At 39.9% G+C, this 24,451-nt stretch overlaps 5 protein-coding genes across 6 annotated transcripts in view; 1 reads left to right on the forward strand and 4 right to left on the reverse strand.

The window, feature by feature from the left end:
• Positions 1–1,721: 1,721 nt before the first annotated feature.
• On the reverse strand, positions 1,722–8,508 carry msto1 (misato mitochondrial distribution and morphology regulator 1). 2 transcript variants are annotated; one of them, XM_005739735.2, is made up of 14 exons: positions 8,265–8,508; positions 6,956–7,085; positions 6,722–6,791; positions 6,197–6,272; positions 5,777–5,834; positions 5,525–5,678; positions 4,564–4,678; positions 4,270–4,404; positions 4,039–4,191; positions 3,684–3,815; positions 3,288–3,472; positions 2,615–2,719; positions 2,391–2,503; positions 1,722–2,310 (listed from the first exon to the last, which is right to left on the reverse strand). In XM_005739735.2, the coding sequence occupies exons 1-14, from the start codon at positions 8,346–8,348 to the stop codon at positions 2,051–2,053; spliced, it is 1,770 nt and encodes a 589-aa protein (XP_005739792.1). In that variant the 5' UTR covers positions 8,349–8,508; the 3' UTR covers positions 1,722–2,050. The 2 variants fall into 2 exon arrangements, with proteins under 2 accessions (XP_005739792.1, XP_005739791.1); XM_005739734.2 differs by having other exon boundaries at positions 5,525–5,681.
• A 1,266-nt stretch (positions 8,509–9,774) lies between these two features.
• On the reverse strand, positions 9,775–12,211 carry apoea (apolipoprotein Ea). The gene is made up of 5 exons (XM_005739737.1): positions 12,200–12,211; positions 11,929–11,992; positions 11,422–11,572; positions 10,509–10,796; positions 9,775–10,204 (listed from the first exon to the last, which is right to left on the reverse strand). Exons 2-5 carry the CDS (start codon positions 11,969–11,971, stop codon positions 9,898–9,900), a joined length of 789 nt encoding a protein of 262 aa, XP_005739794.1. The 5' UTR covers positions 11,972–11,992; positions 12,200–12,211; the 3' UTR covers positions 9,775–9,897.
• Positions 12,212–15,069: 2,858 nt separating this feature from the next.
• LOC102210156 (apolipoprotein A-IV-like) lies at positions 15,070–16,037 on the reverse strand. The gene is made up of 3 exons (XM_005739819.1): positions 15,890–16,037; positions 15,640–15,793; positions 15,070–15,520 (listed from the first exon to the last, which is right to left on the reverse strand). The coding sequence occupies exons 1-3, from the start codon at positions 15,927–15,929 to the stop codon at positions 15,070–15,072; spliced, it is 645 nt and encodes a 214-aa protein (XP_005739876.1). The 5' UTR covers positions 15,930–16,037.
• A 3,586-nt stretch (positions 16,038–19,623) lies between these two features.
• Positions 19,624–21,049, forward strand: LOC102212649 (apolipoprotein A-I-like). Its single transcript, XM_005739738.1, has 4 exons — positions 19,624–19,907; positions 19,995–20,042; positions 20,127–20,277; positions 20,370–21,049. Exons 2-4 carry the CDS (start codon positions 20,009–20,011, stop codon positions 20,935–20,937), a joined length of 753 nt encoding a protein of 250 aa, XP_005739795.1. The 5' UTR covers positions 19,624–19,907; positions 19,995–20,008; the 3' UTR covers positions 20,938–21,049.
• A 2,489-nt stretch (positions 21,050–23,538) lies between these two features.
• tomm40l (translocase of outer mitochondrial membrane 40 homolog, like) overlaps positions 23,539–24,451 on the reverse strand; it is a 4,868-nt gene continuing 3,955 nt past the window's right edge. The window contains exon 9 of the mRNA XM_005739739.1: positions 23,539–24,305. Within this exon, the coding sequence (XP_005739796.1) occupies positions 24,166–24,305 (140 nt within the window). The 3' untranslated portion in view covers positions 23,539–24,165. The remainder of the gene's footprint in view (positions 24,306–24,451) is intronic.

The raw sequence follows: 24,451 nt of genomic DNA on the forward strand, positions 1-24,451 counted from the left end.
TAAGTAGGATAAATCAAAAAACCCTGTTACCGTGGTTCCTTGGATGACATGATTCACGATACACTTAATATTTAATCGTTTGTCTAAGACTTACTTTGAAGGTAGAACTGTAATTTGTCAGTAAGATCGCTGGAACAACAATTTAGTCCTCGGGCTCTGATTTTATCCATAATGTGAGAAGAAGAAAACATGAAAGTCCCAATTTTTACTTTGTGTGTTTCACATCTTACAAAGCCATCCACTCCGTCTACCCTTTGGCTGACATCCCTGAGTTAAACTATAGCTGCTGGCAGAATTGGTCAAGTCAGTTTTCCTTAGGTTTCCAATGTGTGAGCCATGTGAGCCATAACAGGAGCTGGCTAAATAAATACTCTTCGCACACAGGAAAGAGTGTTTGAGAATACACTAAGAATTATCAGAGTTCATAGAAGGAAAAACTGAGGTGACTCAATCATGAGAATATTTTCCATTTTATGGCATAAAGTTTGGATATGTTCAGTGACAGATTCTCAACGTTGCAGTGTGAGGACTAGAAGGGTTTGGTTTACAAGACCTGTGCTGCCAAATGGTATGGGGACTGTAATTAATTTTAGATCAGTTTAATAGTTATTTGCACTACTGAGCACTCAAAACAAAAGTTATAGATTCCCATGATCAAGTTGCTTGTGCATGTGTGGCAGAAGGCTGTGTGCGTGAACCAGAGCAAGGTCAAAAAACAAAAGCCCTCACAGATGTTGCCTCAGATGCAGAAAACGAGATAACAGGTTAGAGGGAGGGAGGCAGGTGTATCGGTCCATCCCAATGTGAAGCTGCAGCTGATGGAGGAGAGGAAGAGCAGAACTTGGCTACGTAAACAACGGCCGCTTCTCAATAGTTTTGACCAATCAGATAAACGCACATTCTCTTTATAAATCTCTCTCCCAGGAGTTGGCTACAGCAGACTGCTGCTGACTGGTTTTCTAACCAGAGGGAGATCCATGTATTATTCTTTGAACTGCTTGAATCATTAAATCTAACTTGAATTGGACCAGAGCTGTTTATCCTGGAAAGAAAGATCACACAACAGCAGCAATAAACCTTTCTTATCAAGTTCTGGTGTGGAGAAAATATTTTTCTATAAAGATTAAACTTTATTAAATAACTTAAGTTTCACCACAATTCAGTCCATATTAGTCATTTACATTTTTTAATACTTTAGTTTGACCTAAATCACAGAAAGCTTTATTAAAGGCAGGACGTGCGCTGGATTATTGATCCAGCATGAACCAGATGATAAGCATTACAAATATTTAACTTTATAGGCTCTTTATTCCATTTTTAAATGTTATTACAACCATGGCAATTTATATTTTTGTCATGAAATGCATTAAACAAGTGTCTAAGTGCTTTTTGTAATCCCATCTTAAGCAAATTGTGGTTTTAACACAGAAGACTCACATCAACATCTGCTGTCATGTGATTAAGGCACCCAGTGTGAATGCATTCATTATTTCCTTGGTCTTATGTTTTCCTTTGAAGGGGAATTTTTAATTTTTTATGATGTTCTATGAAAGGTTTGCAGCACAAACAGGCAGACTTGGCCGAGGATACTAAATGTCCCATTAAACCCCAAATTAGTTGATTCTGCTTTGGAGAAATTACAAAAACCCCAAAGCATGTTCAACAGTTTACTGTTCATTTGAGGCCACAGAAAACAAACAAACAAACAAACAAACAAACAAACAAACAAACAAACAAACAAACAAACAAAGAGTCCCTTTCTTTGCTCTGAGAGCTGTGAATGCTACAATCCATGCAACCTGTGGTGAAAGCTACGTCTTTATGTAAATACAGTCCTATGATGTGCATTTTGTATAAAATACTTTTAATTACATATGAACAGTCATTGAATTACAAACTACATGGGCAGAACTTCCTCTTTTCTGTCACCCAGTACTTCAGTCCTCATCCTTTCACACAGCAGAGCACAGCTCCTCTATCTCCCTGCATCAGGCTGACAGCATGCAGGCTGGTAAACAAAGCAGGCAGATACAAGTCGTGCTAGCCAACTTCAGTCATCGTCCTCTTCCTCGGAGGAAGAGCGCATCACGCCTCTGCTGTCGTCTCTGTAACACCGGGCCAGCAGGCGCAGCTGCTCCAGGGCCTCCTGGTAGTCTAACACTTCAGGCCCTTGAGAAAGGAAGCTGGGGGCAACACGGCGGATGTCGAAAGCACTCACACCGCGATGCAGCTCGGATAGCCAGGGGTCGAGCGCAGGACCCGACTGGAGGGAAGTCATGACGGGTACGGAGGAGACGACACGGGGCGTACCTGCAGAGAAAGATCATTCATGAAAACATGTAATAGAACGGCTCTGCGTTACACACAGACAAAAACAGAAAAACACTCACTGCCAGGCGGGGGCGGCTGGCCCTCCAGGAAGCCCTGAGCACCGAGGGATTGACTGAATATCTGCGGGAAAGGTGGGGCCAGCTCACTGGGAGTAGAAACCAGCTGCAGAGCCCTGAGACAGGGATGACAAGATGATGGAGAGAGCAAGGGTGAGAGATGAGAATTTGTTAGGAAAAAAAAAAAAAAGAAATAGCAAGTGTCACATGTCAGTGCAGAGACTCACAGAGGAGCTGAAGGATAGAAGGATCTGATGTAGGAAGCCAGGACGTCCTCTCCGCTGTGGAGACTGTGCAGAGGAGTGGGCGGTTTAGTTCCTGCAGCCAGCGAGCTGGTGAAAAGAGAATTAAAGGGGGGGAGGGGGGGGGGAAAGCATGTTGCTACAAGTTGTTTATTCATAAATGTTGACAAAACTGTCATTCACAACCTTAGCTGAAGTTTAACCTAAAGTCATTAGCATAAAGACACCAGAGCAACCTCCCCGAAGAGGGTCCAGTAACCATCACAGTGGCAGACATCCAAGAACGGGTTTCCAGTATGAAGAGCTGGACAACACCTGTTATCAGGTACCCTGCTGAGGCGTCTGTATCCAGTAAGGGTCCTAGGCTAGACCCCTTATGCTAAATAAGCCTCCAGTATGAAGAGTTGGACATGAGGGAGAGAGATAAATATGAATGCTACGGCAAGGGGGACCCAGGACAACGTTCAGGGGGGAGATATCCACCACAGTGGAGAAAGGCACTAATCAATGCAGCACAGGAACAAGCTCTGAGGCTGGGGTCTATCACACACCAGCTATCATAGATGAAGAAGGTCAGTGGTAATTTCGTAGGGGCAGAAGCAAACTTAAACTAAAGAGTCAGAGTAGAATATAACTGACTCAATAACTTCATTCTGACCTGATGAGTTTCTGGCCTTCGAAGCCTTTGAGCGTCGCCCACTGGCCGTAGCATCGGCCGTCTCCTGCTTCAGCGCACCCAGACAGAGGCCTCCACGGCAGTACGTCGGTGTATGTGCTCAGGGCGTCAGGGAGAGAGGAGCCGTGCATCATGGGAAAGGGGACGGCACCATAAGCAGCCACGACCTGTGATTTAAACATTGGTTACCATAATCTCAGGCATCTCCACAGATAAATAACCTAGCTGCAACATCCAGCTAGCTTGTGAGACTTCATGTCCTTTATATACCTATAGAGCTTCGAGCTAGTTCCTTTCATGACTTGATTAAAAAAATAAAAATAATATTTGCTGAAGGGGGAGAAAAAAAAAACAAATAAACAAACAATTGTTAAATACCTTCCTCCCTGATACAGCCAGGTCATCTGCCAACTGCCACATGGGGACGCTGTTGTTCCTCAGCCTGTAAGGTGCAGTAAGGGTGTCCAATGCCAAAGCCAGGACAGAACTGGAGTGGTACCACAGTGAGGGCTGGCACAGAAGACAGACAGATACATGTTTAAATATAATCCTGCATACCTGCACATGTAAACTGTGTTTCTATGAGTTGAATTATCTCTTTAATCAGAGCTGTGCCAAAGTTTAAAGTTTGAGTGCTTACATTTGGATAGAACATAAAATAAGTCGGTACAAGGTCTTAAAATAATTGCTTGTTGACCAAAGGACACAATAATAGTACTGCAGCCAGTCTCACATCATAACTGAGGTGGGTGAACATAGTGGGAGAGGACGGTCGTCTTCCCAGACCACCTCGCAAGGTCAACGGGCAGAACAAAGAACTGTGACTGGCCATGTGTACCATCCCTAAAGTGCAGTTCAGCAGGCGGTAGAGATCCTTCACTGGCGTCTGTTCAAACAGAGACAACACATATAAATAAAGAAGCCGCGTTACAAAACATTTGCTTTTAAAGAAAGAGACACTCACTGAATCTGGGTGACTGACGGGTAACAACCCCCAGGTTAGGATGCCCCTTCCTCCGTAAGAGTCGTGAAGCAGCTCAGTGACCTTCGACCCCAGACCTGCAAAGCCATCAGCCAAGTCGCACAGCACCTGGAAGCCCTGAAAGGAAAAAAAGGATTGAGGAAGCACAAAGAGATATGCAAGAAGATGGCAGATACGAAATGGTGTACAAGTAAACTTTGATTAGCATCTTTTTAAAGGTCTTACAGTACAAAAAAATATTTCTAATTATAGGGGAGAGTGAAATGGAAGAGGTACCTGAAGGTAATCGCACTCCTCCACAAAGAAGTGCAGCCTGTCCTCCAGCTCCTCGAGCACCGACCCCTGGAGGAGAGACTCGCCCTGGCCGAAAGCCTCCAGACGGTGAGCCTCTCTGAACGCCCATAAAAGCAAATATAAAGCACTCAGTTTAAATACCTCATAACTGTAAGTCAGCAAGTCTCAAGAAGCCTTTTTAAGTGTGGTGGAGAAGCAGTTGTGGGTATGTTTTAGATTTAATTTAATGCTTTATTTCATTCTGTCAACCAATTTAAGAATAGAATTAATTTAGAAAACTAACTGAATGTTCTTTAATTTTATTCTAAAGTATTCAGGTTTCGTCTAATTACTTTAATAAAACAAAAAATGACAGCTTGGATACGTGAAGTTGTATAATAAACTTGTTTATACATTTTCTGCCTTTTCTTCCATACTGACCCACAGAGAACAGTCAGTTTTAATCCTGATTGTGAGGGAAGGCTGACATCTAGTGGTGAAACGCAGGTGAGGGCCTTCCACTCTTATTTTGTGGTCTAATATGGGAAGTTATAAATGGTTAAGCTGTCATAACTGAATTGCTTGTTTCTGTCTGTCAATTTGTGTTTCATACATTTAGTCAGGTTTGTTCATCTTAAAATAAGACGATTTTATGTGAGTACAAACTAACATATTCCTCAAAATCCTGCACTGTGTTTTGGGCAACAGACTCATTTTTAAAATGTTTTCTGTGTCATAATAATCTCGATCTGGAAAAACTTCTTTGATGACAACATACAACAGTTTGCATAATGAGGTTTGGAAAATATTGGGAACATTTCCCAAACATTTTAAGCTGTTTCGATGAGATGTGACAGGAAATTCTGCACCTGCAGTTTTTATGTTGAAGTTATGGCTCTGACTCCTTTAGAGGTTCAAAGTAAGACGCATCAACAAACTACAGGTAATGTTGCACCCGCCTTACCCATCGTGGTTGTACTGGTGGATGACCGAGATGGTCCGAGGGTGCAGGTGGATCCTGAGGAAGTCAGACCACACCTTCACGCTGCACTCCAGCCTGTAGCTCTTCTGTACTCTAGCCAGGTGGCTGTTCACTGTATCCACACTCAGTGACCTTGCTGCTGGGAGAGATTGTTTTTTTTTTTTTAAGCTCATGTGATGATTTTGGTACAGAAACTTGTTATTTCATGCACGTTTGGTTGAGAGGTTTTCATACCTGAGCACTGAGGCTGGGAGCTGGAGGGAAAATCAGCCTCTGCGAGTATCTCCCCTTTCTAGACACAAAGAACAGAATGACGGGCTCTTTGGAGACGTCTCTATTGAGCAATTTTTTTTCCTGGAAATTTGCTCTCACACAGCCAGTTTCATCACTTATTGCATTCTGTGGATTAATTTGGGAAGCTATGACACACAGCAGTGCGTCCTTATTTATTACTTACTTATAGGGATTTTTACAAAGAGAGAAAGCAACGGTGATCTGTAACCTGGTCGCAGTCAGTGATGATGACACGCATGTATGAGAGTCCCTTCAAGCAGTCCAGGGCATGACACGCTTCGACCCGACTATAACTGCAATGTGTGTGTTTGTTGTGAAAATCTCTTTGTGTTAGTTTTCATTTCTACTTGAAATACTCACATCCAACTTATCAAGGTCTTCAAGGAAGGAGTTCTTTGCAGGAGGACTTTCTTCGTGCATAGTGATACTTCCATCCCTGCCAAATTAAAAGAAAAAAAGTATATACACTAAATATGAACAGTCTTAGGACCAGTGCATGTAATAAATGGATTAGTTAAGAATAATGGCGACTGTCAGTGCAACCCCTTAGCCTCCTAGCAGATTCACCTATGGTATCAATTACAAAGTCCTACATTGGCTCATTTTCATGTCATCGTATTCACAAAGTGTCCATACCACCTGCCCAATGGGGTGACTACAAATACTCATTCCTTTTATCACCACAGGGTAAAAAAGGGATATGCTATAGGATTTGATTTGCCCTATAGATAAATAGATTTAAATGTAGATAAATATCCATATGTAAACAAATAAACAGACCAAAAAACAAAAAAAACAAAACATGTGACAGTGTTGAAACCAGAAAACAACACAAATAAAATTTGTTATACCAGGCAGAAAACAAATAGAAAGGGTCTTGTTTACCATGTGACAGCAGACGTGTCCTTGCCTGCATCGTACAAACTTCCCTCCTGTCGCAGAGTACGAAGACTTCCTGTTACAGAATGAGAGAAAGACGGTCAGAATTCACCAAAAAAAAAAACCAAAACAACAACTTTGTAACAAGTGCTCTAAATCAATGCTAACATATTATATTTCAGTCAGTAAACTGGACAAAGTAAAGACACAAAGTTTCCAGTATTTCTAAAAGCAAGTTACCTTTGAGATCCATGGCAATGAGTCGTGGTGTGTAGGTGACGTGGCCGCCCAGAGTCTGTCCTTCACGAAACACGACATCGCTCTGGATCTCACCTGGCGGTGACTCCGGATCGTATGATAAAGATGCATCCTGCAAACAAAGAGAGGAGCACCTCTGTTTATCTGCTAGCACGGTCAAAGAGATCGAACAATGCTTACAGAAATTCACAAAGTAAACGTATCATTGTTAACAATCAACAGTTCCGTTCATGAATGTATATACAACAAGTTGACAGTAAGGTGCAACCCACTGATTACATGGTCGAACAAGAACACCAGTTTAGACTTCACCAGAAAACATTTAAAAGAGCACAAATCTGGGGGGAAAAAAATGAAGAAATCTTTGCACAGATGAAACCTAGATCAACTTGAACCAGAACACTGGAAGAGAAAAGTAACTGATTGTCATCCCAAGCATACCACAGTATCTGTCAAACATGGGAGAGGCAGTGTTGTTGCATGGGCACATATGGCTGACAGTGGAACCAGGTCATGAGTGTTCGCTAATGATGTGACTTGACGAAAGTAACAGGATGGATGCTGATGTGTACAGGCCTGTACTTTCTGCTCAGTTGAGCCAAAAGCTGGAAAATTTATTAGACAGCACTTCACAGTGTAAAAGAATAATGACCCCAAATCATCCTGCAAAAGCAACCTTAAGTATTCCTCCATGACCAAGTCAGACACCTGATTTCAACCCAAGTCAGCATTTTTATTTTTTAGCTACTGAAGACAAAAAAAAAGCAGAGAGACCGACAAACAAGCAGCAACTGAGGGTGGCTAAAGGAATAGCTTGATATAGAGCACCTAAAAGGAGATGGGGAGAACAACACATTTGATGAGGTCCAATTTTGGATCTTTATCCATTTATTAAAAATAAACCTTATGTTTTGAAATACGAAAACTTTTTAATTGAGCTAGAGCCTTTGAAAATGGGGAGACTATATATAATAATATTTGCTTTAAATCTTGGACCAACAAATTATGGACCTAAATGCTCAGGTAACAGTTCTGAGTGTTTTTTATGAAAAGCTCGTAACAGTTTGCTAACCTGCTAATTCAGCAGCTTTAGCCACACAACTGTTGGCGGTTATGCCTCTGTTTATGGTCAATGCCATGCTGGTCAGTTTGACCATACTTCGTGTCCCAGTCTGTCAAACTGAGACTAACCAGAGCTAACGGTTCACAGCAAGCTCACAAGTTTGACAACACATGCACAGCTAACGTTAGCCAGCTAGCCTAACGTTAGCCTTGCACGCGCACTCCTCACCTGTAAATTCCACCAGTGAGTTCCCGCAAAGTTGGAGTAATGTCCGAGCTGGAGGGTGATCACCTCTCTGCAGAGGCTGCTCATCGTGACGAAAATCAACACGCAAGACAGAAGATAAAGCCCACAACTACGAGCATGATGGGCATGTTTAGAATTGACGGCACTGAGAGGAGACGAGCTAGCAGCGGCGACGGCTGCAAGCCATTGGCTGACAGGAGAGTAAGACGAAATGTGATTGGATGGATCAGCGACGTCAGTATGATAGTTTGGTTTCACTGTGCCTTATATTCACGTGGGGTCCAACCATCCAGTACTACAGGACTGCGTGTTTGATTGTTTATTAGACTGTTTCAAACACTCAAAGAGTATGTGACAAATATTTATATTAAAACTCAGGCTTTCTAAAATAATGCAATAGTGAACACAATAATATGAGTTATGAGTAATAAATATGTTTATATACATTTTTAGGTAATGTGATGTTTGCTTTGAGAATGATTTGATGGACAAGTATAAAAGTAGAGGATGTAGAGAAATTATATGATAGGTGCACCAGCCTCAGAAATTCCTCTGCCACTTCTGACTTCAGTCAAACAACTAACTTTCTGGTTAAAGTTTAATTGTTTTGTTTTGTGTTTTGTTTTTAAATGTATGACATAAGTTTGTAGAAGGTTTACCCGAAGTACTTTGTGTTTGTGTACAGCTGATGCAGAACCTTTCAGATAATTATTCAAATATCCACGCTCCCTGAACTTAAAGTGACGATCAGTTATTTATATTTCCTAATCAGGTTTTTATTTTTACGTTTTGTTTTTTAAATTTATTTATTTTAAAGAAGTTTAGTTTCAATGAGTTTCCTGAATGGATTTGCTTGATTTAGTTTCTTTTTTATAAAAACATGGCCAGGTACAAAAACTTAGATGAGAACGCACATTTAAAACAAACCCTTTTTGAAGACAGCTGAATCACTGTCCGGTAGACATCAGAATTCTAAGCAAGCAAATACACTAAAGGCAAAACTAATAATTAAAACTAATTATTTGTATATGTTTTGTCTTTTGGTTTATTTTATGAGCACACAAAACAATTCAAGATCCCGTTTTTCTTTCAGAAGTGCAGTTTTTATTTTTACTTCGGTTAACTAAGATATTATTCAAGTTTAAATTTCAGGTTTTAGTTATCATAATAATGGGATTTTAAAAAAGGTATATTTTCTACTGTAGAATCTTTAATATGCTTATGATGGCATACCATTTGATGTGTAGGAAAATGTTCTGTGCAATTTATATGTCGCTTTTAACAAAGCGTAGCAGTCAAAGGCAAAAATAACTTTCAAACACAAAGTTATTTATTTTCCAGTGTCCATATGCTCTGCAGGAAGTAGTCTTTGTCTTGTTTTCAGGATGTTCATGTCATCAAAGTGTAACTCTTTTAAATCAGGTGTTTGAATGTGAGAGATGACTGCAAATGAGCTGTCTGAAGACATTACAGAGAACTCAAATGTGAGCAGCTGGTTTTTATTAAAGTCACAGGGAGTGGTCGAACAAACACATTTGATGACTTTAAACTGTTGAATTAGGGTTTTAACTTATGAAGCGATGGATAAATGAGCAGTCCAGGCTAGTTGTAGGGTTTACTGGCTTCCACTGAAATAGGACACAAAGGACTGAAAAATGTCGCGCACATCCTGCATCTTCCCCTTCAGGGTGGATCGCAGGTTGTCAGTGGTGTCCTCAAGGCGATCTTTGATGTCCTCAGCTGTATTCTGAATCTTGAGCTTCATGTTCTCCATCTGAGACGTCAGCAGGTCCTTCAGGGTGGTGATCTTTGTCTGGGCGTTGTCTCGCACCTGAGCAAAGTAAGGGTCCAGTCTAGTCTTCAGGTCCTCCACGTTCTCAGAGGTGCGGGACTGAAGCTCCTCGAAATACTCTGTGACGTGTCTGAAAAATACATGTTTATATTTATATGCTTATTAATAGCTTAATCATTAAGACATTAAGTCAAACTGAAAAATAGACAAAAAAGTGGTAAAAGTTCCCACCAAGCTCAAATTCTTTCCTTCTTTCACACCAAAATGTTTCTTACATTTTAAATTCACCAGCTAAAAAGCATCAAATCCTAATATCTGAGCTGAGTTTGGGTGATTTCACCTGAATAATCCACTCACTATCTGTTCCTTTGTTTTTCTACACTGTTAAAACCCCCCAAATGTTGTTATTTTTCTGGTGAGGTTGTCCCACTCACCTCTTGATCTCCTGTGTGTCCTTGCTGAGGCGCTTCTTCATTTTACGGGTGTAGGTGGCAATTCTGCTCCTGACGTCGTCGGTGTTCTGCTCCATCATGGTCTGAAGCTCCTGGACGTACTTGTCCATCTGCTCTCGGGCCTCAGTCATGTGTTCACGGAGTTTGTCGACCATGAGCTGCAGGTCTTTGCCCAGACGATCTGCGGCTTCTTGAGTGTAGGGAGCCAGCTTGGTCTGCAGGTCATCCTTGTACATGGCCAGCTCGGCCATGCTGTCCTGGATCAGGGTGCTGTTCATGGACGGGAGAGGAGATGGATCGGTTTAGAGGTTTTGTCTGTGGTTTTGATGCATTCAGGATCCAAAGGGGGTAAAGCACTGAATCATTTAAGATAAGTAGAAATATCAGCAGATTTTAATTGAAACACTGAGAAAGATTCGGTAAACTGTAGGACTAAAGCAAAACTCAGGAGACGCACGGGTCAAAGTTCAGCTCTCAAAATGTCTCACCTCACTGCAACCTGCTGATCAGACTCTGACACTCTGCTGTTATATAACAAAGCCAAGGCCCAGCACCATTTTGTTAAGAGTGTTTCTGTTGTAAATTCAGTGTTTCTAAGTCGTGGAGTTAAACTTTAGTAACTAAATAGAAGCAATTTGTATTTAATTTATGAAGTGAAAATTTCTGTGAACTTAAACTTGAACAAAAATATTGAAATTAATGGTTGGCTGCTGAACTGAGACACTGACTGAAACAATTTATGCATGTTACTGTTTTATATTAATAAAGGATAAAAATCTATGAGCTGGATTCAATTTTTAATCACAATTTTAGTGATTCAAATGCAGCCGACAGCCGAGCAGCACTGATAAAAGTCAGTATGCTCGACTACGATTACAGGAATAATCGAACTCACTCCAGTTCCCTGCTGATCTGGGAGCTCTTGATGTCCTTCACCACTACATCAGCCTTTGAGTTCAGGTCCGTGATGTAATCCCTAAACTTGTCGACTGTGGTTTCCCAGCTGTCCTGCCAGTCCTGCTGAAGCAAGCTTCGTGCGTGGCAGCCTGGTTTGAACAAAGGAAAACATGTCAAATGGTCACTTTTGAATGGTTTTCCATCTTTGATCAAAAGATGCAAATTGTAGTATAAGGCTTTAAAATTATGTTTTAATTTGTCAAATCTGGGACCTATGGCAGCATTTAACTGTTAAAGGACAACTCTGATGACTAAAAAAGCTGCAGAATGCATAGTTTGTTTTATTCAGTATGTAACTAAAAGTTGAGTTGGTGTAGGCCGCATTTTTGCAAAATAAAAGCCCCCAAATGTAACAGGAGCTTACATCTTACATCCTCATTTTCTTCTCACTCCTGTATTCTACTTTGCATCCACTTTTCTTTCTATTATTTGACCCTAAACTCACTTGAGAAGACCGCCAGTGCAAGGATTACTGCAAACACCCTCATGATGACCAGAGATTAGGACACCTGGAATATGATGTACAAATACATTTTAGTTACAAAAGACTAAAAAAAAACGTATTCAAGAGACCCTTTATTGACAAATACATAACATTTTGTTGTCTAAATCATCTAACTCTCATTTGATTTGATTAATGAATCTAATAAGTATTCAAATATTTTGGACTGCAAAAAGAAATTCGACTTTTAAAGATTTCAGATCGGTAATCTTACCTCAGCGATCTGATCTGTGACGTCTGTGAGAACGACTGAGCTCGTCTCCCAGTATTTATACAGTTTGGGGGCTGTTGATGTAATCACATAGATGTCAAGAGGAATTCTGACCCGTGGCCGAAGTTCCCGACTGCGTTGTTGTAACTTTATTGCTGAGCGTGTCGTTTTGGCTCCACGTCGCACACAGAAAGGAGACGTGCAGACACAGGTCAGAAATAGTAAACACGTTTGGACTCACGGCTTCCTCTCTGGATCTTCTGCTGAACTTGTGTTTGAGTTTGTTAACTAAAATGGGATTCTTTCAGCCACTCTGCCTCGAGCACCATCACATGATCAGAGAAACATGATTTTTGGTTTTCTTTTACCGTGACCTTTTCAGCCAGTGCCAGCTGACAGCACAACAATGACGAGGTTAAAGGTCGTTTTTTTGATATCACTGTTCATTGGATCTGGTTCAAAGTCTTCTTTAATTGCCACTGTGTTCATTTCGAGGACTGATATAAGATGGGAAACTTTCCAGTTAGCAAGTTTGACACAGAACAGAGCAAAGTTAATAGCTTTATTGTCTGCAGATGTGGGAACTTACATGTAGCCTTCTTCTTATTAAATATATATGTAGAAAATGTGATACATTAAACGTATAACATGCAAAAAAAAAAAAAATCAGAAAAGTCATGAAGACATTTGCACTAATATACAAATATATTGCTTTACAAATATTTAGACCAAAAAAAACTTCTATTTTTATTTTATATTTTTTATTTGTAAGAAGTCAGAAATTAATCAAATATGTCATTCAACCACTAAAACTATTTTTTCTGTTCAAGAATCGCACTAAATAACTGTCATTTGGCATCTTAATCGAAAAATAATAACATGCTTTACTGGTTTTTTCAGCTATTTTCTAAAATAGTAAATGTGAAAAATAATGGATAACAAAATTATTATATTTTAGCATTAAAAATATATAATTTTGATTAAAGATGTTGCACTGGTGGATAAACAAATATAGAAGTATAATATATTTTGGTAATTATGAGCATGTTTAACACTGCGGCATAAACCTTACAATAATACATTTGTAAAGCACTGTACAGTAACATTTATGTATTTTAGCATAAAGGAATATTGCAATCCAAGCACATTGTGTGTAGTTGTTTGATTTATTTCTAACAGCCAAATAAACTATTAAATTTATTACTTCATGTTGACATTACTGTTTGAAATTGTGTAATTAAAACAGATAATATTCAGTAGTGCATTTATTACACACTAAATTGTTTTTATGCATTTATTTAGTTTATCGATTTAACAGTTTTGCTTGTCTTATTTTTCTTCTTCTATTTTGACCTCTAAAAATCAGTAAATAAAAACAGCAACACTATAAGTTATGTGATCTTTTATTTTAACGAGTTACAAGGCACTTAACATGAATAAAAACAAATGCCTTTATTTATTTATCAATTTAAATAATAATTTTATCATTATTTATTACGTTTAATATCTATTTGATATATATTTTTAGTGAAACAGCAAAGAAACCAAACCGGAAACTGCAATATTGTGACAAAGTGTAATTAATTATCTTTGTAACCAATAAAACAAACTCTGTGCTTTGTAATTAAATTAATGCCACAGTATTTTGGCAGCATGTGGAAACACTTTTAAAGAAGTTTACTTACCAATCAGAGGTTGGGCCCTGTGAGTATTTGGTTTGCATGACAGTGAAGACATATATTTCAGACATGGGAAAAAGGTGGAGAACTAGAGGATTTTGTTACGGAGAAGAATGAGGGCAAAGAGAGAAACACAATGTGTAAATGATGAAATCACTGGTGACCATGTGACAAGCAAACGTTCAACCAAATCTGAGCCCCTGTACTGTTAAAGATATCGTCCCGATGCATTGATTGAAAAGTCGCTCTCTTCTTAAATCCTACTGAAAAAAATGGTATGATCACCAGCCACACCGACAGGGCGAGGGTGGAGGGGTTGATGGTTTTGTTCAGTATTTACTCAGCTTTTGTTCCTTTGTTGCTTTTTTAGAAACTGTGCTGTCTTCCTTTGTCTTGTCTTTGTGTCCCCTTTATTTCCCCTCTTAGAGATTCCAAGCCCTAAGCCTCATTCTTCATTGTGGTGTCCTTTGGTTCCCTGCATACTCGTTCTACTTAAAAGTACTCAATAGTTTATGGAGAATCTGCAATTTTTAAAAAAAGTAAAAAACAATGTTTGCTGCAATATTGTTCTTTTTGATGTTTCACCCACAAATACAGGGCAGCTTTCTCGTTTCTGTTGAACTGCTATGAGCAGAATTAACAGCTGTATCTGTCTTAACCTTTCCTGAACAGTGAACATGCCGAAAGAGCCAAACAGAAGATCAAAGCTATCACAGAGATAACAGTCTGACCTAGTAGCAAAACCTATGTAAAGTCAGATAACACTGGCTACCAGATCAAGTGAGGCAGTAAATTTTAAAAAAAGAGGCAGCTGAGTGCATTTTGTTACCTGCTCATCATTTAAACGTTTGATTGTTTTTTCTCTGCAGATTTGCTCGGTCTGTGTTTGTGAGATTTTGTTAGACACATAAAGGTGACCGTGCTTGACTTCATTTGCACATTTTTTTAAACATCACATGTATTTTCTCTTTCTAACACAAAGAAAAGACCAAACGTTCCTTGAATGTGTTTATTGTTGTTTGTCAGATAACACTTTTAGAGGTAAAATGTAACATGTAAGCCAAGAGCCCTGAGAGGCTCTTTCACAGATGTAAAATCTGGAACATGAGGTATTATGTTTTCTATGTAGACATTAAAATCCACCCTGACTTAGCAGCAATCAGTTTTTATTCTAGTCCATTTACAGGGTCAGTTTTAAGCACGCCCGTGGATCAGACCGTTGATTTTCTGGCTTATCTGGGTCATCTGGTCCTCAAAGCTCCTCTTAAACTCCTCCAGGCTCTCCTGCATCTTCTCCTTTATCTCCTCTGTGTAGGGCACCATCTGAGCCTGCAGACGGTTCACTTTCTGCTCCAACTGCATCTTCAGCTCCTGGCTCTTCTGCTGCAGAGCAGCCTTCAGGGCCTCTGGGTCCTCAGCGTAGGAGGCCGTGTCTTTCTTCAGCTCCTCCACCTTGGCCAGCAGCTCCTCGGTGTAGGGCTGCAGTCGGGCCCTCACGGCTTCCAGATCCGTCTCCATTTGGGTCTTCAGCTTCTCTGCCTCCTGGGAGAACTTAGACATGAAGTCTTGGGCCAGAGGAGCCACCTGAGTGCGCAGGGTGTTGGTGACTGTGTTGATGGCATCAGTGCTTGTTGCAATGAAGGTGCTGCAGAGATAAGCAGAACAGAATTAAAACTTCTTCATCTTCAAGTTTTTTCTGTCAATATAAACTAAAGCCACTTGAAACACAAAATTCAAGCTTTTTAAGCACTGTAGGACTCTTACTTCATTTCCTGTCCCATTTCGGACTCTCTGATGTTCTTCAGGGACTCCTCAGCGGTCGCGGTTACCTTTGCAACGTAGTCCCAGAAAGCATCTTTCACCATTTCAGCCTTCTGTTTGGGCTGGTCGTGCCATGTGACGTTGGCATTGCAGCCAGCTACGAGAAATGAAGCAAAAGCATTTCTCATTCACTGTTGTTTGTGAATATCATGAATACTTCTTGATCAAAGATAATGGATGAGAAGTCTCTCACCAGTGAAAACGGCGAGGACGAGAACCACGAGGACCTGCATGTCTGACGCGGCACCTGTAAAGAAACTCAGTAAAATTAACAGTTTGTGGTGCTTTTTGTCAGAGAAGGCAACAAATCTCACTGCTGTCCTAACTGGTGCACCTTCTGTTCAGTCTATCAGCTGCTGAATGCTGTGTGTGCTGTCAGGACTCAGTATATATAGGCAGCCGGTCGTGTGGAGGAATCAGGAGTAAAGTCCAGCGCTGAGTGCTGTGCTGTCATGGCTGCTTCCACATCACAGGAGTGCTAACAGTGTCACTGCACACATCTTTCAGAGCAGCATCTGACCTCTCTCACTGCTGACATGACTGACATGTTGGTGTTTATTTTGGAAATCTACAAATTCACACATGATCAGAACTTTAATTCAATTTTACATCATGTTTTTTGATCTGATCAACTCTGTGAGACTTTCTGTTTTCTGCATACAAACATCTGTGGGTTGGCACTGAATGGAAACTCCTTTTTTCTAGTGCACAAAAAGGTTTTTATAAACTCTTTCATTTAACAAACTATTATCACCAAAAAAAACTCCAAGACTGGTTGAAATCAAAACTTTGATGCTCTGAAGACACCAAAGGAAGCACACTGGTGCTGAAAAGAGAGAGGACAACACTTCCACTAAAGGCAATGGTGCGGATCGCCTGCTGGGGCCATAACTAGACAATAAAAGCAAGTATCACACAATTCTTTAATTTAAAAAAACAGACCTAACATGCAGAATTGACAACGAAGGGCAGGCAGAGGGTGAACAACAAAGACTAATACTTACATAATCACTAATAAAACATACGAAACAAAGAGAAAAGAACTACATTTTGATACAACATAACACAAGTCCAACAGTGTTATTGTGTAATAGGGTAGAATTAGAGAAAAGGAAAACAACAAAGATAGATGAGACCACGAGGAGCAAACCCTCAAAATTAATATATAATAAATAAATAATGAAACAGTTAACTCACTGAGACAACACTGAGATGTAGAGAGGGGGAGGAAGAAAAGGGGAAACACTTCAGAGCAAGGAAGGAAGGACAGTAAAGAAAGTAAAACTAAGCATTAAAACACATAAATCACAAGTACAAAGACTCTGACAGGCAGGTAATTTAAAATGAATGTTTCTTTCAATTCATCCTCTGAGGGGATGTTGGAGCCACATGTTGTGTTGGTTTTTAACACATTTCCATGAGCCAGACTAGCATCGTCCCCATCGTCTTCATCTTCTTCTCCCAGTGATTTCTAGTCCTGCAACAGTTATTCTACTGCACCGGAAAATCAGGAAGTTTCCCCTACTTTAAAAAGTTATGCAAACTTGTTTCCTTAAAAAAAAAACAACAACAAAAACAACTAAGTACAGTTTACATACTTTGACTCAGGACAGTCATGGTAAGGGAACTCTTTCACTGTACTTAGAGTAATTTAATTTCTAAGAACTGGCAAATATTTGTGTGGAACTAATTCATTTTGTACTCCTAAATGAGAAAAATCAAGTTAATCTAAATGTCCAGCTAAGTACTGGCAACTTTAAGAAAAATAAGTTTTTCACTTGTTAAATTGATTTATTTACAGTAGTGGATTAAAAGAGCAGCTAAATACTTCCCTAAAAATTTTCATTTAAAACATATTATTGTTTTTGTTAAAGCCTTAATGCTATCTTTATTTAACTTAATTTTAATTATCTGCTTCTTTTTCTTCTTCTTTTTGTTGCTATCCATCCACAAACCTTCTCTGAGGTTTCCCTCCAGTCTGGCAGCTCCATCTAGTGAGAGAAAACTAGCATTTTTATGAGTTACACATTAATAATCAAGTTGTCCATGTAAACAGTCGAGTTTCTACCATTTCTCTATTGTACATATGTAACTGACCCATCTGGTTTTACAGATTCACTTCATCACAGAGTCTCAATAAAGGTTGAATAAAAAAAACCTTTAAGCATTGTTTTGATTTTAAAGTGAGAAACAGTAGATGTAATTTGTTTTACTGCAGTGCAAACAGCGTGTGTCACAAAGAAATCTCAGGTCAGTCAAGTGTGAGTCAGACTTGGTGCCCTCTGATCTGAAAATTATCTTCACTAAAGAACGTCCTTTGGCTGTTCCCTCTCAACAAACTGATAAGAGAAGCTAAAGTCTTCCTCTCAGGACAAACTGCTGATAAACACCACGCTATCTATCTATATATATATCTATATATATATATATCTATATATATATAGATATATATAGATATATATATATGAAGACCTTGAAGCAACTGAAACAAGCATGTGGAAGTTGGTAGACTGAAAAGATTTTCATTCAGTTTCTAATAGTTTACAGAATTAAAATTGTGTAGCTGTACAGATGTTAATTCAATTCAATTCAATTCAATTTTATTTATATAGCGCCAAATCACAACATAAGTCGCCTCAAGGCGCTTCATACTTCATACTTCATGTTAAGTGTAAGGCTACGTATTTGGGAAGAGTGAGGTGGAACTATGAGGGCAGCGTGTACGGGGTTAGGGCTGGGTTATGTTCTCTGAGACGTGCCGTCCAATCACGTTACAAATCCTGGAAACCTTCGTAGCTGTAAAGCTGTGTGGTCAATGAGTCTTGCTTTTATTAGTCTTTCACTAACTTCACATACTGTATATGTAAATATTTCTTTAATTTCTCTCATGTTTTAAAGCCCTCACTGTGTGCATATTTTTATTCTTTATTCTGCTGCTGTAGCACAGTAATTGTGGGATCAATAAAGTATCTGTCGAGCCATCAAAAAGCCATAGACTGTATATAAAAGACAGAAACCATTCATGTGTAAGATCAGGTACAAAGGTCCAGAAAATGGTACAAAAATAACTTGAAGAAACATTAATAGTTCATAATTCCTGGATTTGTGGTATATGAAGCGTGCTATATTCATTTAGTTAGGTTTAAATTCATTAACAAAGTGTCTGAGAGTTTGCTTGTTGGTCTCTGAGATCAGATGGGCAGATATTTAACACACCGATCAGCACAAATAGTAGTAGGCATCTACTAATTAGGGCAACAGAAGACTTCTTCACCTCTGAAAATCCACCAGTGGTTCAAGTTTGGGTTCAGTTAACATCCAACCATTGTTATAGACTTTTCACTTGGTTCATGTCAGTTTGTTTCTATTTCACATGCAACTTTAAAAGTCTAATTTGTCCCAAATTTCCATTAACATAGTCTCAGAAGCCACGAGCAGAACAAAAACGGTAAATAGGTGCAGTTCAGTGACTCATATCAGTGGAGGTGAGGTCAACGGCTGCTTGTGTTGGCGCACCTGTCAGTCAAAGCGGCCACTCCCCTTAACTCTAAGCCTTTAATAAAATCCAAATAGATGACTAAATTCTTGTATTTGTATTTTGCTTGTTTACGTTATTGTATTTTGCACAACTCTGTTGCTTGTGAAGCTCGCACACAAGAATTTCACTCACATGTACTGTACCAATGTACCTGCACATGTGATGTGACAATAAAAGTGATTTGATTTGATTAAATAAAAATAAAAGACCATACAGTTGTTATAAAGGTGTAAACCAACCAAAGAGACCCAAAACAATTTTTGTACCAGTCTCGTCTTTATTTCATCAATACAAATAAAGACTTAAACATGGTGGTCTATGGAGGAAATCTAGCCAGCCTCAAATGGAAATTACAGGAGAGGCAACCTGGTTTTCCTGTGTTTCTCCTGAAAAAAAAAACTTTCACAAGTTGTTTTCTGCTGCACCTGATTCTGTTTAGGATGTTCAAACCTAAAGAAAAACTACTCTAACCAAGCCAGATTCCAGTAAGCCTGTATCATAAGATATGAAAACACTAAGATTGTGACGTGGAGTCACAACAGTGACAAGAAACTGTCCAGCGGGGCAACCAGAGGAGGACTTTAACCTTCAGCGTCGCTATAAAGCCCGCGAGCGGTCGTCTGCACAGCACAAACCATCAGACAGTGAAGAAGAGACAAGCTGCATCTGTAAGGTAAAAGATCTTATTTCAAACTATATATTCTTAAATCAACCACTAAATCCAGCTTTAAACTAAGCACCTGTTCTCTTCATCCAACAGCATCAACTTCAATCATGAAGACGCTCATCGTTCTCGCTCTTTTCTCCGGTGAGTAAATCTTCCCTTCAAATTAAAAGCGGAACCCATTTTAAATCACAGCTGATCAAATTAACCGTCTGCTTTCATCCACAGTTTGCAACGCCAACATCCTGTGGCCAGAGCCTCCCAAGTCCAACCTGGAAGTGGTGAAAGATGCCTTTTGGGATTATGTTGCAAAGGCCACACAAACCGCTGAGGAGTCCCTGAAGCAGATCAGAGAGTCCCAGCTGGGAGAGGAAGTGAAGTAAGAGTCAGCATGAGGAGTCTGAAGAAGTACAAAATATTTACATATATTATATGTTTTCAGTTTAATAACTTCCTGTTTCTGTGTATCAGCACCAAGATCTCTCAGAGCGCCGACACCGTGAATCAGTACGTCGCTACGCTGCACACTCAGGTGGCTCCTTTGACCCAGAACTTCATGACTCAGTTCTCCCAGGAGGCCGAGCAGCTGAAGGCTCGCCTGGAGAAAGACCTGGCCGCTATGGGCACCAACGCAGAGGAGATGGTGGCGAAGATCCAGACCAAGGTGGATGAGCTGAAGAGTGGAGCTGAAGCCTACGCTCAGGCCATGGACCCAGAGCCCATGAAGGCCGTCCTGCAGCAGAAGAGCCAGGAGCTGAAGGAGCAGCTGGAGCAGAGCATGAGCCAGCTGCAGGCCCAGATGGTTCCCTACACCGAGAACATGAAACAGAAGATGGAGCAGAGCCTGGAGGAGTTTCAGAGGAACATGATGCCCCTGACCCAGAGCTTTGAGACCCAGGTGGCTCAGAAAACCCAGGAGATCCAGCAGAGGCTGGCTCCCTATGGAGACGAGCTGAGGGAACGGCTGGACTCCAGCGCTCAGGACCTGCAGACTCAGCTGAACGCCCTGTGGAAAACCTTCACCAAGATCGGCCAGTAAATGGACTCTGTCTCAGTCTTAAGCCTTAAGCGCTTTCTCTGTATCACAAACCAAATATTTATTTCATCTTCACTCCTGTCTGTCTTATGAAATAAAAACCCAGAATTTCTGCATTTTCTGCGTCTTGATTATCATTAAAGGTGTGTCAGTATTTCAACGAGCGTGTTTAATTTCTGAAAAGCTTCACTCGTAAACAGAAGCTGAACATTGATCTTACCAGTTGGGGGATGGGGGGGAAATGAGGGGGAGGGGGGGGTCAAACTCACTTTAGTTTTATGATCTTGTTTTTTTCCACTTTCAGTTTGTAATTACACAGCACAACAAACCTTTAAATTTAGAGTATTGTGAATAGTTAAAATACTTCTCTGGAATTTTCATACTTTGCAAAGGACCTTTTGGTGGGCCAAAGGTTTGACACCCTCCATCTAAAATAGCATAATGTATCGCTCACCTACAGATTAGCAGTAGCAGGTCAATAACTATTCATCATAAGTAAATACCAAGCTTCAGTGGCGCTCATATATGTACTGGTATTCATGTTAAGCTTTAAATGTCACTGGAGGAGTGCAATTTGTCATGGTGTTTATGTTCTATAGGCTGATAATCCTGAAGGATCACTATTTTCATACCAATTAAACATTCTGCATCTCTCATGTCTCAAATTGAAGCATCTATATCTATTATTTATACTTCCACTTGTTCTATTTACTTTTTCCATTAGTTTACTACCTGTCTCCAATACATCTAAAAATATTGCTGTTGTGACAAACAGCCTCTGGGCTGTACTTCTGGTTTATGGATCTAACATGCGGGTGAAAATATCTTAACAGAGAAAAGTCCTTTGGCTGTTCCCACAACAAGCTGATAAGACAAAGGAGCAAAGTCTCCAACCCAAGATAAACTGATGAACAATTCAAATGACGCATAGAGAGATTGAAGCAAATGAAACAGTTATCCAAGCAGCTCACTCTGTTGTACTCCGAGCACAAAATGATATATGTGAAAAATTTCATTCAAAAGTTCTGTTTTACTTTCAATTTGTTAGAAAGTGATTAATGCCACCTCTTATTGATTTGTGGGTTTTGTCTTCTTTTTAGGACATTGTAAGGCAGACTAAGAGGAGCTAATTCTGATCTATTTTCCACCATAGAATATATTTACTTTCAGTTTCTAATAGTTTATGATATTAAAGTTAAACTGTCGTTGGATCCTAATGGTGCAGACCAGGAGATGTGATGCCCACAAACTACAATAAATATAAGGCAAAGAGTTTGTGTGGGTCAATGAGGGGCATTTACCAGAGCTGAGCCTGAACTTTTGACATTAAACATTAAAACTGCATGTTATAGATTTGCCATTTGAATATGACAAATAAGCTGTAATTTATTACAGTTCCTCAACTTACTATAAACATGAATGGAAGCTGACGTTTCTTTCTGAACTTCTGTGGTATGTTCATTGCACTTGTGTATTCCTCTTTTTCTATTAGAACTATTAATGCACAGCCACAAACAGTTTCAGTTGTACAGTAGAAATCGATTGATCCTCTCTTTGAGCCACATGTTTCTTGTGATGCATTTGTGGACATCTGGAAACTAGAATCAATCAAAATGTGGGATACTGATTCAGTACATACCCATACTACAGTACCGATTGGCAAGCTTAGTTACACTGACAACAGAAAAAAAAAACTTGGCGTGATAGATTCTGTTTATACGTGGTATGCAGATCAGCATTGCTGCCTCACAACAAGAAAGTCCTGGGTTTGAATCCAGCGTGGGATGTCTGTGGGATGAGTTTCCATGTTCTCCTTGACTCTGTAGCTTCCTCCCCCAGTCCAGAATCACGCATTTTTGGTTAATCGATGATTCTGCTGCCTTATCTACTCATTTAGCTCCACTCAAACAGAACTAATCCAATAAGATAGCGGCGAAGTAACCAGTTACGTGCTGTGAGGGGTGAAATTGAAGTTTTGTTGTCATCACAGATGATGAGAATGCCTTTAGTTACTCCTCACAAACCTGTGATCAGGTGTAGCCTTCTTCTCGCCCTATGACACCCAGGCTCCAGCTCTGCTACAACCCTGAAGCAGACTGATGACAGATGCTGATTATCTGCCAAAACTGGGTCATTCTTGAAGGTTGCCAGGCAGAGGTAATTCAAATTCTGTGAAATAAACGATATATTGTTGAGGGGAGCAACTGATGCTTTCACAATATGCTGCAGGAGTATAAAGGCTAAAAAATGGTCATGGTCACTGCCCAATGTCAGGCAGCATATCATAGATAATTTAACAAGTGGGTATGAATAAGATGTGAAATAAATTGTGAAATAAAAAAGTGATACAATAGTTTTTTATAAGGTGTTGTAGGTGGCTAAAGCATAAAAACATTTATCCCATTGGTAGAGTGTTGCTAGGCAACATGGCAACAACATGGCAACAACATAATATCTGATATTAGATAAGATGTACCTGTGTGCAAAGTATGATTGCTCAACTCCTGAAGGTTCAGGAGTACGCACACAGCAGCTACAAATGGCTCTTAAAAAAAAAAAAAAAAGTTGACGTTGACAGAAGGAAACGAGTACAACGTCCAGCTTTTGTAAGAAATTGTATTGATCAGCATTGAAGAGGTATATACAGCTCATATATACTGTTCAGTATGTATGTAACATAAAAAAGGCAACAAAACAAGTGATGCATTGTGAACATGACATACAGTACAGTACACTCCTTCCTAACACCTGGTAAACTTGTCTGTAACCAACAACTGATACTTCTTTCACTCACTGCACACCAAGACAGACTTAATGGTAAAAAAAAAAAAAAAAAAATTAATAAAAGAAGAGAAATTTTTAAATCAGGAGCAAAATAAAAACAAACATGACAGGCACTGAACTCAAACAAAGAGCTCTGTAAATCTGTCTTCTAATGTTACGTCCGCCTGCTGTCTGTGTGTCTGTTTATGACGAGGGTCTGCTTGTTCCTGACAGGTAACATTATTCATCACACTACTGATCATCGAGGGGATTCGTCTTTAAGGATTAGAGTCAAATGTAGATTTATATTAACCGCTTATATTCACCACATGTGGTGAAAAATGATTTGAGGAAACCAGCACTATAATTATTGGTCAAATCTACCAAAGAGGTCACCGGCAGTTTCCGTGGTAAAGTCTCTAGGTCAGTGGTGCGTCTGCGCCGTTTGTGAGCCGGCACTACGTCGGCCTAACCGATGTTGACGCCAAAACCGCACTGGAACTTGTTTTTGCGGTGGTTGAGGAAGCCGGAGAGGGCCAGAGAGAGGGGCAGTGGGAGCAACTTCTTTTCCAACGTTGCCCCAACTATCCAGTTACTGTCAATTGAACCTGAAAGAGGCAGAACGGCAGATTTAAAGTAAGAAAAACTCTCAAATTGAGAAAGCCTTTGTGTACATGTACACCTCTGGATTTTTCTAACCTGGTGCGTCTCACAGCTGGGTGTGATCGTGTCAGTTTTTACCTCCATTTGAGTG

The sequence above is a fragment of the Pundamilia nyererei genome, unplaced genomic scaffold, assembly GCF_000239375.1.
Source record: "Pundamilia nyererei isolate P.nyererei 1_Seehausen unplaced genomic scaffold, PunNye1.0 scaffold00093, whole genome shotgun sequence".
In the NCBI taxonomy this organism is placed as follows: domain Eukaryota; kingdom Metazoa; phylum Chordata; class Actinopteri; order Cichliformes; family Cichlidae; genus Pundamilia; species Pundamilia nyererei.